The sequence below is a fragment of the Oryx dammah genome, unplaced genomic scaffold, assembly GCF_014754425.2.
Source record: "Oryx dammah isolate SB20612 unplaced genomic scaffold, SCBI_Odam_1.1 HiC_scaffold_5, whole genome shotgun sequence".
Classification (NCBI taxonomy): domain Eukaryota; kingdom Metazoa; phylum Chordata; class Mammalia; order Artiodactyla; family Bovidae; genus Oryx; species Oryx dammah.
This window is the reverse complement of record NW_024070189.1, coordinates 104,640,159-104,654,583: the sequence shown is the minus strand read 5'-3', so window position 1 is coordinate 104,654,583 and position 14,425 is coordinate 104,640,159. Positions and strand designations below refer to the sequence as shown.

The following is a 14,425-nucleotide window of genomic DNA, read 5'->3' as shown; positions in this document are numbered from 1 at the left end:
CCCCTCCGTCCGACAGGGGCTCTCACGGCCCTTACCTGACACACAAAACTGGGTAGACGTCCGGCAGTCCCCAGCCACAAAGGCCACCTCACCCATATCCTCCAGGCTGCACTGGGAGATGGTCAGCGTGTGGCACGTGCCCTCAGCAGTGATGGCCACCCGGCCCCCAGCCACCACCGCCTTCCGGTTCCACAGCCACTGAACGGGGCCCTCTGGCTTGGCCAGCTCCACACAGAACATGGCCGTGTCTCCCACTCGCACGGCTGTCTTCCTCGGGAGCTTCCGAAGGAGGTTGCCTGGGGTGGGCAGAGGAGCAGTGAGCGAGGGGGAAGCGGCTAGAGCCGGTCAGAACGACCCCCATAGGGCTGCCCCACCACGCCTCCTTCCTGCCCCTGCGTCCAGAGCTCCCGCTCCACCCCTCCCTGATCCACCCCTTGTCCTGGGATCCTGCCTGCCCCGCCGCCCAGGACCTCAGTCACTTGCCCAGTTCCTGGGAGACCCATACCCTGCCCAGACTCTTGGCCCGCTGCCCGCTTACCTTGCACTGCCAGCTCAGCCACCGTGCGACTGCCCTCTGCCGTCTCACAGATGTACACGGCGTCATCGTCAGAGGAGACGTTGAGCACGGTCAGCCGGCGCTCAGTGCCCGCCTCCTCAATGAGGTGCTTGGCACTGGCCCACAGCCGCGTTTCCTCCTTATACCAGGCAGACTCCATGGCTGGCACCGGCACTTCACACCGGAACGTGGCTGATGCCTTCTCTGGCACCTCCAGGTCCTGCAGGCGCTTTTTGAAGGGCACTGTGGGCTCTGCGGAAGAAGGGCTCCAATGAGCAGGGTGGGGAGAGAGAAGAGGGGCAAGTTGGAGGGGTGCCAGAGGCTGGGGGACAAGAGGGCAGTGCAGAGGGGCAGGGAAGTGAGTGAAAGAGAGGAAGCAGACAGGGGAAGGTAGGTATAAGGCTGGGGTGGGGGCAGGGAGCCAGGGTAGGGGTGGGAGGGGCTTTGTGGGCAGAGGGTGGGTAAGAGGGCAGAGGAGCTTCAGGGAGTGGGGACAGAGGGAGGTACAGGGAAAGCAGAAGAGGGAGAACAGTGGAGAGGGAACAACACTTAAAAGAAAGAGTCCTTTCCCCCAAGAATTAAGGAGAAGTCTGGACGAAAAAAGAAATGCCACAGGTAAAGTCATAGCAAGCAGCACCGCTGGGCAGCCCCCTAAGCTGGTGGTCCCGGACAGCCAAGAGAGGCTGGATCACACAGCAGAGAGGCCACTGGACAAGTACTGGCCTGAAAAACTGCTCAACCCCAGCACACTTTCCTGCAAAAAAAAAAAAAAACGAGGAAGCAGACACACACGCACAAAGGTTGAAGCGCCCTGCTGGAGATCCTACATCTGGTAAAAAGTGGAGATGGGACTCCAGCTACATCGAGGCTGGTCTTAGGAAACAAGAAGGAACAGTCCCCCAGCAAGTTCTGACGGTGTTGTCCACAGCTGCCCCGGTGCGCTGGGGACAGGAGCCTGCAAACTGACCCAGAATCATGTTCAGGCTGCGCCCTGGGGTAGCCCCAGCCTGAGGCCTCTGACAGCAGGAGATCTGTCCTTACTCCTGCCTCCCTCCGGCTCAGCTGGGGAGACCCCCCCCCTAGCATCCTGTAGGAGAGGGGGAGAGCCTGGGTCACCCTCAGCCTGCACTGGGCAACCATCTCCCGAGGGAGGGGGTATTAGTGACAAGCACTTGGTTGTACACGCGTGTGACTTTCACAAAGACAATGAAACACCACAGCAAGAGCCGCCAAGACCACCAGCCACGGACTTCTCCACGCGATAGGGAAATGACAGCAGCAGCAGCAGCTAGAAGGGATGGGAGGCCTGGGGAGGAACCCCCGCCTGTGCTCACTGCGCACGGCGACTTCGTGCCAGCCACCAGGAGCTCACCTCTCACGACGACCAGCACCGAGCTGTAGGTCTGGCCCACAAGGTTGGACGCTGTGCAGGTGTAGAGGCCGCAGTCCGACTGCTTGCAGAAGAGGATCTTCAGCACGAAGTTCTCCTGCTCGTCCTCGTACACCACGTGCCGTCGGCCCTCCACCACCAGCTGTCCATCCTTCTTCCACACGATCTCAGGCTTGGGCTCGCCCGTCACGAAGCAGCTGAGGCGCGCGTGTTTGCCCTCTGTCACCGTGCAGGTGCGCGTGCCGGCGCTCGGCGGCGAGGCTGGGGCGCCCCCGGAGCTCATGGCCTCGCGCCGCCGCTGCAGGTGCGCCAGGAGCATGGCGGTGGAGGCCCCCGGCGGGCTGGCTGCCTCCGCCTCCGCGTCCACTGTAAGCCCGGCGGCGGCGCTGGCGGCCCCCAGCGGGTTCTCCGCGTGCACCGTATAGGTGCCGCTGTCTCTCGGCTGTGCAGCCTGGATGCGCAGAGCACTGGCCTCGCCGCTCTCCTCTACTCGCACTCGGGGGGCGTCCAGCACACCCAGGCGCCGCCCGTCCTTGGCCCAACTCACCGACATGGGCGGTGAACCGCGCACGCGGCAGCGGAAGGTGGCCTCGGCACCCTCGCGCACGCGGATGGAGGTGGGCCGCAGCAGGAAGTGAGGTGCCTGCTCGGCGCACGCGGCGTCGGCGTCCACCTGCAGGCCGACCGCTGCAAAGGCCTCGCCGATGGCATTGCGCGCACGGCACACGTACTGCCCACTGTCGCCCAGCGCCAGGTCCAGGATGGTCAGGCGGTACAGGTCGCCGTCCTGGGCCAGGCGGAATCGACCACCCGCCTTCACCAGCTGCCGGTCTTTCTCCCAGCTCACTTGCGGCGTGGGGTTGCCCACGATCTGGCAGCTCAGCGTGGCATCTTTGCCCACCGATACCACGAAGGCCTTGGGCCGGGTTAGGAAGCGGGGTGCACCGCTGAACGAGGAGTGATCCATGGCTGGCGGGGAGAGGCGGGAGAACCTGTGAGTGGGGTGGGGGAGGGCATGGTGGGGATGAGTCCTCGGTGTGCTCAGAGCCCCGCTTGGCTAATGTGCCTGTGCCCGCTTTGGCTACTTCATCGGCCCGGTGCCGCCTGGAAATTTTAGCTTAATACGGGTTGAACGTCTCCCCATTCTGCTCCCATCTCCTCTCACACAGCCCGTCCCTGCAGGTGGCATCACCAGCCGGTATGGTGGTCCGGAAGTGCCAGTTTGCCTCTCTCTGGGCCTTGGAGTTTGGCCCCACCTCCACCCCCCAAACGGGCTCTTTTTAATTGGCTGGAGCATCTCCTCCCACTTGTCCCAGCTCCAGGCCTGCTGCCCCAACTCAAGATCCCGCTGAGCACCTATCCCCAGACACTGCACCAGCAGCAAGCTTGCCCTCCTCCCTGTGCGGCCTCTGCCGTGCTGTATGTCACCGCAGGACCTTCCCCGTCCCTCCTGGCCACTCCAGGTTCCATCGGGTGTCCTGTCTCCCCACACACTGGTGCTTCCTGGGGCCTGAAACTCCAGTCTATCTAGTGTCTCCCAGTCAGAGAGAGGCAACTCTCTGCACCCTGGCAGGCCCTGGCCATGGAGGCTCATGAGGTGCCCACTGCTGGCCTGTTCTCTCTAAGACACACCAGAAGGGTTCTCTACTCCAGCAGACTCTCCTCTGAGTCGCCTGCTTGGCCTGCCCCTTTTGCTCCCCATTCTCCTCAGTGGCTTTCCCCACTCAAGCCCTGGGCTGCCCTGCAGGCTGTGTGCACAGCTGTCCAGCCTTCCTCACTGGACATTGCCCAACAGAGAGTGCAGTACACAGGGCCTGTCCCTCCTGCCACTGTCCTGGGTCACATCTCACCCCTCCTGGGGTCCCGCCACACATCCTCTCGACCCCTGCAGGGGGGTGCTCATCAACGAGCAAAGAATGGAAATTCGACAGCTGGAGGGCTGGGCACCCCTCCAGCACATGGGGCTACCCCACAAGCTCTTGCTATGAGTGCCTGCCTCCTTTCATCAGAAGTCAAAATGGGGAAGGTCAATGGTGTGTCTGTGGAGGACAATGGAGAATGCTGCAAGAGTCCAGGAAGGCTGAGAATGGGTGGGCCAGCGGGCCAGGTCCACCCAGGGGGCTGTCGGGGGACTGCAGCCCAGCCACTGCAGGTCTTGGCTGAGGCTCTGTTGGCTGTGGCCCTGCCGACTGGACACCTTGCAGGGGTGGGTTTAGCACCAGCAATGCCAAACGCCTCTGACTGACTCTGGTGTCTGCCAACTCCAGGCTGGATCCTGCCGGCCCCCAGCACCAGTGGGTGCAGTGAAACTGGGCCTTGCCTACACAGGGGCTTCTCTAAGAGAGCCAGCACAGATGGGCCCTTGGGCCCCGGGCTGTCCCCAAGTGCATTAACTCTCTTCACCCCGGGAGCTGGGCCTTCAGCATGGGGCTGACCACCGTGGGACAAACAGGGCAAGGTTCCCAGGCCCTCCAGCTCCCCACCCTGTGATTCGGGACCTAATCCACTTAATCCCCCTCAAGGAGGTGAGCTGGGACCAGCCTGCTGACTCACTGTGCAGTCAGCACCTCTGCCCTGCCCGCTTCCCCCCCTTCTATTGCTCCCCCATGGCCTAGCTGGGCTCTTGGCCTGAGAAGGACCTGGGCGGGTGGCCACCCGCCTCCATGGACAACCTCCTGGACCTCAGTGTCCCTCAGTGGAAGAATTACTTTGACACCAGTTCCACAGGGGCCTGAGTTCCAATCTCTTCCCAACACACCACTGTCTCCTGAATTATACAGTCAATCTGTGGGTTCCCCAAGGCAGGACATGGCACCCTACCCCTGCCTGCCACACCCAGAGCAGGTGTGGGAGGGAAGACAGCTGCTCTGAGCTCATGAGCAAGTCTGTCCAGGGTCATGGGGCCACTTCCACAGCTGGCAGCCCCTTGGGCCCTAGAAAAGAAGGGTGGGGAGGTCTCATCTCTGCACGTACTTAGGGGGAGCCACCTCTCAGCAGGTGCTCAAGAGTGGGCAGAGACTCCAAGATCCTCTAAAGCCATGGAGATGAATCCTCTGTCCAGGGCCTGCAAGCCCCACTTCCAACACAGCAGAACCATGGAGGTCTAAAACAAGACCCCCCTTGACACCCCCACACCAGGCAGGCATCCTCACTGGACAGCAGGGCCAAGGCAGCCCGAGGTATGCCAGAGGACTCTGGAGCCACCCTGCTTCAAGCTGAGTGTGGGGTGGGGACCACCCAAGGCCCCTCTGGGCCCAGATTCATCCACAGTCTCCTTCTCCCCCTGCCATGTTGGGAGCTGGAGCCGTGGGAGCTGCAGCCACAAGGGCAGAATCAGGCGTTTCAGGAGGAGAGACCAAGGCAGGACCTGAACCCCAGCGTCTCAGGGAAGCCCCTTCCTCCCTCTGATGCCCACCTGTGGACCCTGCTTGGGCTCCTCAGCTCCTTGGAGCCCCCATCTTGGCACTGGCAGGCTCCTCCCCCTGAGGCCAAGACCCTCCCCCCTTGCAAGCCTACCAGGGAGCCTGCGGCTGACCCATCACACCTACAGCCCCTCGCTTTTCCAGAACTTGGCCACTCTTGGGTCTTGGTGGGACTTGGGCCATTTTCCAGATGAGCCCAGGGTGAGAAGTTGTTCACAGCCACACAGAAGAACCTTGGCCGGCCCCCTCCCAAAGGCCCTGTCTCCCCCGCTTTCCTCTCCTCACTGTGTTGCCCCATACCCTTCCAGAAAAGACTTCAAAGGGCAGCTCCTGCAGTCTGTGCTTTCCCCCTAGACCTCTGGGCCTTCCAGCTTCCCAAACTCCAGGGGAAATTCTTTCCTGGAGTCAGGTGTCACTGCCCCTCTGGCTGTCCCCTCCGCTGAGCCAACAGGCCCAAAATAGCCCCAGCTGTCAGCGGACATCCATCTCAACAGAGCTGGGGGCAGGGCCAGCCGGACCCTCAGGGCACTGGGCAGAGGGGAGGTGAGCGCTTCAGACGCCCCCCGCCTAGCCCAGCTGCTGCCTCCCCATATGCGGGTCTGGCTCCATTCGCCAACACGCCAGGGGCTGCAATCCACAGCCCCAACCCCAGGAGCAGCACAGCCTGGCTGAAATTCTACCCCAGGTCCCTCCATCCCCCAGAGCCGTGACCTTCAGCTCTGCCATCCTCAGGGGCCCTGGCTGGCCCCCCACCCCTCCTGCGCTCTGCCTCCTCACCTGCCTCTCCCAGGGGGTGCAAGACAGCACCCAGGCGAGGTGCTCAGATGGTACAGCAGGGGCTGCTGGGCCTCACCTCCCTCCGGGGGCCCAGGACCGACAAGGTTCCCACCCAGCAGCCCGCACGCCTGCCGGTCCTCAAACTGGACAGGGACGAAAGGACAGGCGGATACTATCCACTGAAGAAGACTGGGCCCGCCCCCAGCCCGCCCCCACCGCCGCTAGCTCGCCCAGCCCAGCCCAGCCCAGCTCCAAAATAGCCCAGGAGTCACTGCCCCAGATTGGGTCTCACCCCTGGCCCCACGGAGGCAGAGGGCAGAGGCTCAGGGCTGCTGGGGGAGGGGGGGGCCTGTGTGTGCCAGTGAAGTGTGCCCCCCGTTTGTGGGGACCCCTCAGACCAGTGTCCCAGAGCACAGAGAGGGATGGAAAAAGGAGGACCCAGGACCACTCATTGGAGCACCCAGGACCACCACCCAGAGGGGAGCAGAACCACCCCAAGATGACCAGTCACCAGAGAATGCTGCAGCCTTTCGGTTGAGACGAGCAGCTGGGAGCCTAGCACAGGTGCCCAAGGTTAGCCCCCGCTCCACCCTAACCACACACGTGACTGGGATGGGTTCATTATCCCTGGTCCCTGCCGGCCACGCCTGGCCTGTCTGGGTGTTCGTGGCATCTTTACATGGGAGTGAGCGTTCCCAACATCCCGTGACCTTCACTTTCCAGGGGCCAGGGACCCAGCCCCGGGAGGTGGGCAGACAGGACAGCGGCAGGGGGTGTGGATGACACGAGCCACTTCACACCCCAGGATGGCTGCCCCCCATCCCCGTGGCCCCAGCACTGGGTCAAGGGTGAACAGGATGCTGGGCCCACCCGGGTGAGAAGGTGGGCCTCACTGAGCAGGGGTCTACTGGGGAGCCAGAGAAAGCAGTTTTGCCACCTTTAGGAGAATGAGAGGATGGGAATCCAGGATCTGGTAGAAGTCCGGGGGCCTCTCCTGGGAAGAGGCTGACCCACGAGTGGAGGGTTGGGGTGCTGCTCTCTGCCCATCATCACAGACTAGGGGACTTAACATTTATTTTATGGTTATAGATGCTACAAGTTCAACATGAAGGTATTGGCAGATTCCATGTTTGCTAACAGCCTTTCTTTCTGGTAAACAGATGGCACATTCTCTCTGTGTCCCAAACTTGGCGGAGACAGTGAGTTCTGATATCTCTGCTTCTCATATGGGCAATAATCCCACCATGGGGACACACCGCTAACTTCATCTAACCCCAGTCGTCATACCCTCTGTCTTCCCAACCCTCATACTCTCCTGCCTGTGGTCCTCCCCAGCTCACCCTCCTCCAGGCATTATGCTCTTGCCCAGCACCTGCAGCCTGGGGTCAGATCCATGCCCTTGCCCCATCTATGCCCTCTGTACCCGGGCCTGTGCCCCTCCCTACCTGTGATCCTCCATAGCTCCCCCTCCTCCCCCTCTGTCCTCCTCCCTGTCCTGTGACCCACCTCCATGCCTCAGCTGCTCTGAGGACCAGCCTGACTCCACACTGCCTGCAGACAAGTCCCTGGTTACCAGCTACAATCAGTGGGTCCATACACCGCTGTGCATTTGAAAGACGCCTTCTCTTCTGGGTATTCTCCATCTCTGCAGGGAAGATGCCTAGCACCCAAGCAATGTATTTTTCAACAGTCCACATACTTGTTGCACCCTGTGAAATCCGCATCGGTCACCCTCATCAATCTTTGGCAGAGAGAATGGATAACTATCACCCACCAGTACCTCTTTGACTATAAATCATCTACCTGTCAATCTGGAGGGACCGTATGCCTCAAGGGTCCTGGACCCTGTCTTCTTCAGCTAGCCTGAGACTCTTGTACCAACGTTCCCATGAGCAGAGGAATAAATGCGAAACCAAGTGGGCCCCCCGGGTGTCTCCAGTGTTATCAAGCAAGTCTTGTGCGATGATGTCAAAAGTCTGTGCTTTCAGTGCAGTTGTTAAGATGGAAGTCGTATATTCTGGGCAGAAAGGGGGGTTTTATTTCCCTTCTGAACATTTTAAAGGGAAAACATTTATGATGTTTGATCAGCTTATGAATAACACAGATAAAGGAAATGCAAACTCTCATCATATGGAAAACAAACACACATAATAACACTTGTTGGTGTTTCGTATCAAGAGTTTATTGGATCTTCCCGGAAAAAAAAAATTTTTTTTTTTTTAATTTTACAGCAGAAACCTGAGGCTCAGAGAAGTTAGAATACTTCGTTTAGGTTTATACAACTGACCGTGCTTAACCAAGTTTCTCCTGAGAATAAATGACAAACAGTCTGTAAAACCAGGGAGATATAACAACTCACTGCATCACCACAGCCTGCATAACATCTTGGAACAAAAAGGGGACATTAAGGGGAAAGCTGGTGAAATCCAGATAGAGCCTCAAGTTTGGCTTTGAAAACGTATGTAAATGGCTAAAAATTCCTTGGTGGAGAGGTGGGTAGGGGGTGGGACGGAGTAGGGGATTGGGGGTGGGGAGGATGCAAAGGCAGAAAGTTTGAGGACGGATGACCAGGTCAAAGTTCTGCATGCATTTAGGCAGATAACAGTTCTCACATCATACTTTTGCTTTTAATAGGGACTTCTTTGGTGGCTCAGTCGTAAAGAACCCACCTGCCAATGCAGGAGATATGGGTTCGATCCCTGGGTCAGGAAGATCCCCTGGAGAAGGAAATGGCAACCTACTCCAGTATTCTTGCCTGGAAAACTCCACGGACAGAGGAGCCCAGCAGACGAGTCTATGGGGATGCAAGAACTGGACACAACTGAGTGGCTGTAAACAACACTTGCTTTTAATGGAGAAACTTCGGAAAGAACCTAAATGCCCACCTATATTAAAATAAAGAAATGACTGTGCCATTGGGCAGTGAGTGCTACACATCAGTTTAAAAAGTGAACTGGAATTGTATCCACAATGTCAGTAAATAAAGTAGGTAATCAAACAGAAAAAAAAAATCAATTGAAAGTTGGGGGCTCCCATTTCCTTGAGTCTCAGCTGGTTTCTGGTGTGCCCAACACCTCCCTTTGTCCACAAGAGGCTAAACCTACAGCTGGAAGCTAAGGGACGGGGAGCAGGGGCAGGAGGTGGGTCAGAAAGTAGCTGAGGCCAGAGCTAAGCAGGGAAGAAGAATGTGCCAGAATGACAAGGGAAGGAACCTCTGCCAGGCAGGATGGCCTAGGTGAGGACCACAGGACCTGCAGGGACCTCCTGGGGGCTTCATCTGCCCACAGGGCCTTTGGGACTCCACGCTCAGAAGTGCAGACCCTGGAAACAGCTCCAGGATGTCCTCCACATGGCAGGGCCAGAGGGGGCCCACGATGAGGGGCCAGGAGGAAGAAAGGGCCCCAGGGGAGACCCTGGACTGCACAGAAGCAGGAAAGGCGAGTGGCCTGGCCTGGCTCTGCACGGGGGATGGCTTTGCTCCTCAGGTGGAAGCATGAGGCACTAAGAAGAGTGAGTGGGCTCTGGGCATTCTGGGCTGGACAGGCCTCTGGGAGAAGGCGTCCATGGGCCCCTGGGTCCAAGGAGAGCTGGCACTCTGAGAGGCAAGCCAGAGCCTCAGGGACACTCACAACCAAAGGAGGGAGACCAAAGGGGTGAGGGGCCTATCAGCACTGCGTTTGTCTTCCCACCCATGTGGTGAATGATCTCTTTGTAGATCTGAGTGTACTCGCCACGCCAAAGCTGGAATAGTCCTGGTCCCTATCTGGGGACCTTGCCCCAGGATACATGCCAGTTACCCCCAGGCCTGAGCGCAGCATCCCTCCCAGGAACACAGTGAGCCCCAAGACAGGGGGGTGCTTTCCCCAGTCCGAGGACCTGTGCTCCCCAGGGGCAGGCCCACTGCCAGGCAGTTGCAAAACTCAAGAGACAAGTGCTTCTGAAAGAAGGTTATTATAAAATCACACCATGTCCAGTATAAGAAAGGGGGAGCCCAAACTTGGTTTTGAGAAAACACACAAGAAACCACAGTCACTTAGAAAATGAAGCACCTGAGGACCTCAGCAACAGCCCAAAAGGGCTGTCTCAGTGATTGATACCCTACAAAGATGTTATGAAAATTGATAGCAGAGAAAAAAAAAAAAGTTGTTCATAACATCATTCATGGTCAGTGTAGGTAAGACTGCTTTTAACAGAAGCCTCAAAAATCACCAGGGAGTAAATACCTGCCCGGGGCAGGAATGGAACACACCACCACCCAAGTTCTAAGGTCAGAAGCCACCAAAGGACTGAAGAAAACTCTCGGTAAACTGATAACTGTGGTTATCATTAGAAGTGGGGGGTGTTTTAACTGGACGTACTTGTATATGGTTTGAAATTTGAACACTAAGCATGTTTTCCTTTGCAAGGGAAAGAAGTGAAAGACAAGACTCCCCTGGCAGTCCAGTGATTAAGACTCCACACTTCCACTGCAGGGAGCACGGGTTCAATCCTTGGTCAGAGAACTAGGATCCTCCATGCTGCATGGCATGGACAAAAAAAAAAGAAGGGAAAGACAAAAATTAGTTCCAGGAAACAGTGGCTGTGAGAGTTTCCTGAGTCTCCTCACTCCTCATCACAAGTGTGCAGGAAAAGTGGTGGCTTGATTTTTTAGTTATTTCTTGTTTTAAATTTTGAAGATTTTTTTTTAATTGTGAATTTCAAAAAAAATTTTTTTTTTTGGAGGCTAATTACTTTACAATATTGTATTGGCTTTGCCATACACTGACATGAATTTGCCACGGGTGTACATGTGTTCCCCATCCTGAAGTCCCCTCCCACCTCCTTCCCCATCCCATCCCTCCTGGTCATCCCAGTGCACCAACCCTGAGCACCCTGTCTCATGCATCGAACCTGGACTGGCGATTTGCTTCACATGTGATAACTTACATGTTTCAATGCCATTCCCCCAAACCATCCCACCCTCGCCCTCTCCCACAGAGTCAAAAAGACTGTTCTATACATCTGTGTCTCTTTTTCTGTCTGTCATACAGGGTTATCGTTACCGTCTTTCTAAATTCCATATATATGCATTAGTATACTGTATTGGTGTTTTTCTTTCTGGCTTACTTCACTCTGTATAATAGGCTCCAGTTTCATCCACCTCATTAGAACCAATTCAAATGCATTCTTCTTAATAGCTGAGTAATATTCCATTGTGTATAGGTACCACAGCTTTCTTATCCATTTGTCTGCTGATGGACATCTAGGTTGCTTCCACGTCCTGGCTATTATAAACAGAGCTGCGATGGACATTGGGGTACACGTGTCTTTTTCAGTTCTGGTTTCCTCGGTGTGTATGCCCAGCAGTGGGATTGCTGGGTCACAAGGCAGTTCTATTTCCAGTTTTTTAAGGAATCTCCACACTGTTCTCCATAGTGGCTGTACTAGTTTGCATTCCCAGCAACAGTGTAAGAGGGTTCCCTTTTCTCCACACCCTCTCCAGCATTTATTGCTTGTAGACTTTTGGATTGCAGCCATTCTGACTGGCATGGAATGGTACCTCATTGTGGTTTTGATTTGCATTTCTCTGATAATGAGTGATGTTGAGCATCTTTTCATGTGTTTGTTAGCCATCTGTACGTCTTCTTTGGAGAAATGTCTGTTTAGTTCTTTGGCCCATTTTTTGATTGGGTTGTTTATTTTTCTGGAATTGAGCTGCAGGAGCTGTTTGTATATTTTTAGATTAATTCTTTGTCAGTTCTTCATTTGCTATTATTTTCTCCCATTCTGAAGGCCGTCTTTTCACCCGGCTTATAGTTTCCTTTATTGTGCAGCTTTTAATTTTAATTAGGCCCCATTTGTTTATTTTTGCTTTTATTTCCAATATTCTGGGAGGTGGGTCATAGAGGATCCTGCTGTGATTTATGTCGGAGAATGTTTTGTGTATGTCTTCCTCTAGGAGTTTTATAGTTTCTGGCCTTACGTTTAGATCTTTAATCCATTTTGAGTTTATTTTTGTGTATGATGTTAAAAAGTGTTCTAGTTTCATTTTTTTAAAAGTCGTTGACCAGTTTTCCCAGCACCACTTGTAAAGGAGATTGTCTCTTCTCCATTGTATATTCTTGCCTCCTTTGTCAAAGATAAGGTGAACATAGGTGCTTGGATTTATCTCTGGGCTTTCTATTTTGTTCCATTGATCTATATTTCTGTCTTTGTGGATGGCTTGATTTTAAAATTCTACCTGAGCCAGACCCAAAGAAAGTAAAGTCACAGCCTCAGCCTCCTGCCTAAGACAGTCTGGTGGCCTCATGAATTGACAAAGGGTGGCTCCTTCACCTGGAAGGGGGTGCTGACCTGACCCTCCCATGGAAATCAGCTGTGCCCACTCCCATTCAAACAGGTGCGTGTTTGGGGCAAGCAATCTGGTGCCTTTCTTCATTGGCAGCCCAGGCAGGGAGACACTTAAGAGATCCCTTTATTCCAGAAGGAATCTGAGAAAGCTCTGAGCTCACAGTGCAAACTTACTGGACTCACAAAGGGAGCTTGTTTTAGACCGAATGTTGATCCATTGATTAGGGGCAGCACAGCATGATACTGGGAGCTAAATCAGCTGCCACAGACTAACGTTCATGTCCCCCCAAAATGCTGAAATCTAACCCCTAATGTGTTGGTATGAGGAGTAAGGTTTGGGGGTGATTACGTCACGCAGATGGAGCTCTCAGGAATGGGATTAGTGTCCTTAGGAAAAAGACCCCAGAGAGTGCCCTTGTCCCTTCCACCACAGAAGGACATAGTGAGAGGTTGAAAAATTAAGTGAAAGTGTTAGTCCCTCAGTCGTGTCTGACTCCACGACCTCATGGACTGTTGTCTGCCAGGCTCCTCTGTCCATGGAATCCTCCATTGTAGGATAGCATTTAATCAGGATGTTAACAGAATTAGAGCTTGAAATACTAAATTACTTGAATTTAGCTTGAGTGTTTAAAGGGATACAAAGGATGGCTGTGGATGTGCAGGTAACATGATCAATAAGTGTAACTTTATGGTTTTTTTTCCCCCACAGGTGTTAAATAAGTGTATCCTCAGTAAAAAGATAAGTTAGCTGCTCAGTCGTGTCCGACTCCTTACGACCCCACGGACTGTAGCCCGTCAGGCTCCTCCGTCCATGGAATTTTCCAGGCAAGAATACCAGAGTGGGTTGCCATTTCCTTCTCCAGGGGATCTACCTGACCCAGGGACTGAACCCAGGCCTCCAGCATTGCAGGTAGCCTCTTTACCATCTGAGCCTAAATCCTCAGTAAAGTTTTCTGTTACTGTTACAATGGCCCTTCAGATTTAGAAATAGATAGACCCACGGGTGTCTTCCAACAACCACAACCAGTTCTCCCATTCTTGGTTGATATAAGCTAGGTGTCGCCACAATTTGACAGTGCCTGGTTTTTAGAGTTAGCCATGTGGATGCAGTACCATCAGACCTCACAGGTTAAGGGCTCAGTCCCACAAAACCAGCCCCATCTCAAATGCCAATTGCAAGTCCAGAGCCACCCAAACTTCTGACCTACTGGCTATAAATCAGAGCTTCCACGACCCCCTTCTCAGATTCAGCCATTTGCTGGAATGGTTCACAGAACTCCAGAAACAGTTATGTGTATTTACTGGTTTGTTATATAATAAAGGCATGATCAATTGTTAACTCCACTTCCAGCCTTTCATTCTTCTCTGGAGAATGGGGTTGGAGTGGAGTTGAAAATTTCAAGTTTCTAATCATGGCTTGATTTTTCTGATGACCAGCCTCCATCCCCAAACCATCCAAGAACCTACCCAGAGTCACCTCATCCAACAAAAGTGTTAGTCTCTCAGTCGTGTCTGACTCTTTGTGACACCATGGACTGTTACCTGCCAGGCTCCTCCATCCATGGGATTGTCCAAGCAAGAATACTGGAGTGGGTAGCCATTTCCTTCTTCAGGGGATTTTGCTGACACAGGGATCAAACCTGGGTCTCCCACATTGCAGGCAGACTCTTTACATCAGAACAAAACACAACTTTAATGGATTAAAGTTGTTTAACCCATTAAAATCATTTTATAAAATCATGAGGATATAAAAACTACAATTTTGAGCATGCAGATATGGCCTTTCCGATACTACTACTGCTTCTGTAGTTGGTGTTTTAGTTTGGGTTGCTATAGCCAAAATACCATAGATTGAGTGTCTTATAAACAACAGATATTTATTTCTCACAATTCTGAAGGCTGGAAGTCTGGGATCAAAGTGTTGGCATGGTGATGTCTGGGAAAGCTTGC

General features: G+C 54.3%; 1 protein-coding gene and 1 long non-coding RNA gene across 16 annotated transcripts in view; one reads left to right on the top strand and one right to left on the bottom strand.

The window, feature by feature from the left end:
• Nucleotides 1-6,300, bottom strand: part of OBSCN (obscurin, cytoskeletal calmodulin and titin-interacting RhoGEF) — a 211,153-nt gene extending 204,853 nt beyond the window's left edge. For all 15 annotated transcript variants that reach the window (XM_040241284.1, XM_040241286.1, XM_040241289.1 and 12 more), the window contains exons 1-4: nucleotides 6,146-6,300; nucleotides 1,929-2,938; nucleotides 539-808; nucleotides 36-296 (exon numbers count right to left, since the gene is read on the bottom strand). In XM_040241284.1, the coding sequence (XP_040097218.1) occupies nucleotides 36-296; nucleotides 539-808; nucleotides 1,929-2,913 (1,516 nt within the window). In that variant the 5' untranslated portion in view covers nucleotides 2,914-2,938; nucleotides 6,146-6,300. The remainder of the gene's footprint in view (nucleotides 1-35; nucleotides 297-538; nucleotides 809-1,928; nucleotides 2,939-6,145) is intronic.
• Nucleotides 6,301-6,438: 138 nt separating this feature from the next.
• Nucleotides 6,439-8,093, top strand: LOC120864342. Its single transcript, XR_005721173.1, has 2 exons — nucleotides 6,439-6,718; nucleotides 7,797-8,093. It is a non-coding gene; the product is annotated as an uncharacterized LOC120864342 (long non-coding RNA).
• Nucleotides 8,094-14,425: the final 6,332 nt, after the last annotated feature.